This window comes from Aplysia californica, unplaced genomic scaffold (assembly GCF_000002075.1).
Source record: "Aplysia californica isolate F4 #8 unplaced genomic scaffold, AplCal3.0 scaffold00061, whole genome shotgun sequence".
NCBI classification, from domain to species: Eukaryota; Metazoa; Mollusca; class Gastropoda; order Aplysiida; family Aplysiidae; genus Aplysia; species Aplysia californica.
This window is the reverse complement of record NW_004797331.1, coordinates 1985143-1986222: the sequence shown is the minus strand read 5'-3', so window position 1 is coordinate 1986222 and position 1080 is coordinate 1985143. Positions and strand designations below refer to the sequence as shown.

The 1080-nt window shown below is 41.3% G+C and overlaps 1 protein-coding gene across 1 annotated transcript in view; it reads left to right on the top strand.

The window, feature by feature from the left end:
- Positions 1–1080, top strand: part of LOC101850872 (universal stress protein PHOS34) — a gene marked incomplete in the record, with an annotated part of 50357 nt that overhangs the window by 25057 nt on the left and 24220 nt on the right. The window contains 1 exon segment of the mRNA XM_013079740.2: positions 94–276. Within this exon segment, the coding sequence (XP_012935194.1) occupies positions 204–276 (73 nt within the window).

Below are 1080 nucleotides of genomic sequence, written 5' to 3'. Positions count from 1 at the left end.
CTCTCTCTCTCTCTCTCTCTCTCTCGATCTAGTTCAGCTAACAAATCAGTGCGGCTAAGCACAAGTTTAACCTTCCCTTTTTCCTTGCTGCAGCCCCTTGTTTCCGCCCCGGCGAGTGACAGCAGGTGAGATTGTCACACGGTACAAGAAAGTTGTCCTGGCCTCCTCCTGTGGACGACAGCAGACGAGGACAATAATCCAAAATGGCTATGGAGTACAACAGGGTGGTTCTACTGGCTGCAGACCTCAGCGAGCATGCTGAGAAAGCATTCAACTGTGAGTGATAATTGTGATAATATGTAGTGTATCGAGGGCGTGGATGGAAAATGGATTACATTTGTATTGATTGCTGGTTGTGATATGATTTCGATTACAGTACTTAGTATCATCTTTACTGACATCATTATTGTACAGCATACATTTGTCCGTCCCATTTGCAAGTTGCGCACGTTAAAGATCCCTTGGTGGTCCTAAAATCGATAAGAGTAGGCTTCGGCCGCCACTCGAAAGAAATAAAAAATTAATTCCAACCAAATTGAAAGTGCTTAATGTGCCCCGCGCTCTCATTTGACCTTATAGGCCTACAGTTGCAAGCGCCGTAAAACACTCATCAAAACAATACAAAACATTTGTTCAATTCTTATTATCATCATCATCGATCATCATCATCGTTGTTGTTCAGTACGAAATGTATAATGGAAACTTGAATAAGTTTCAGGCATGTTTAATTTATTTAATTTTTGCTAAAGAAAGTGGTTGCATTCTCCGGTCTTCTGTCAAATCAGAAATATGATTCGAGCGTAATTTAAAAAAGAAGAAATTCACCTCCACTTCCCTCTCACCTTTCTTTATCCTCTTCGTCAAGTCAGTGTGGACGTAGCCCTTGATATAAACATAGTTTCACATGTTTGCAAACTACACATGCAGCGACCTTTGTTAAAGGGAACACGTAGGCTAATATAGGTCTTATAAAAAGGGTTAGTTAGCAAAATACTACAGAACACACAGACAGACAGACATATTGACACTCACACACACACACACACACACACACACACACACACACACACACACACACAC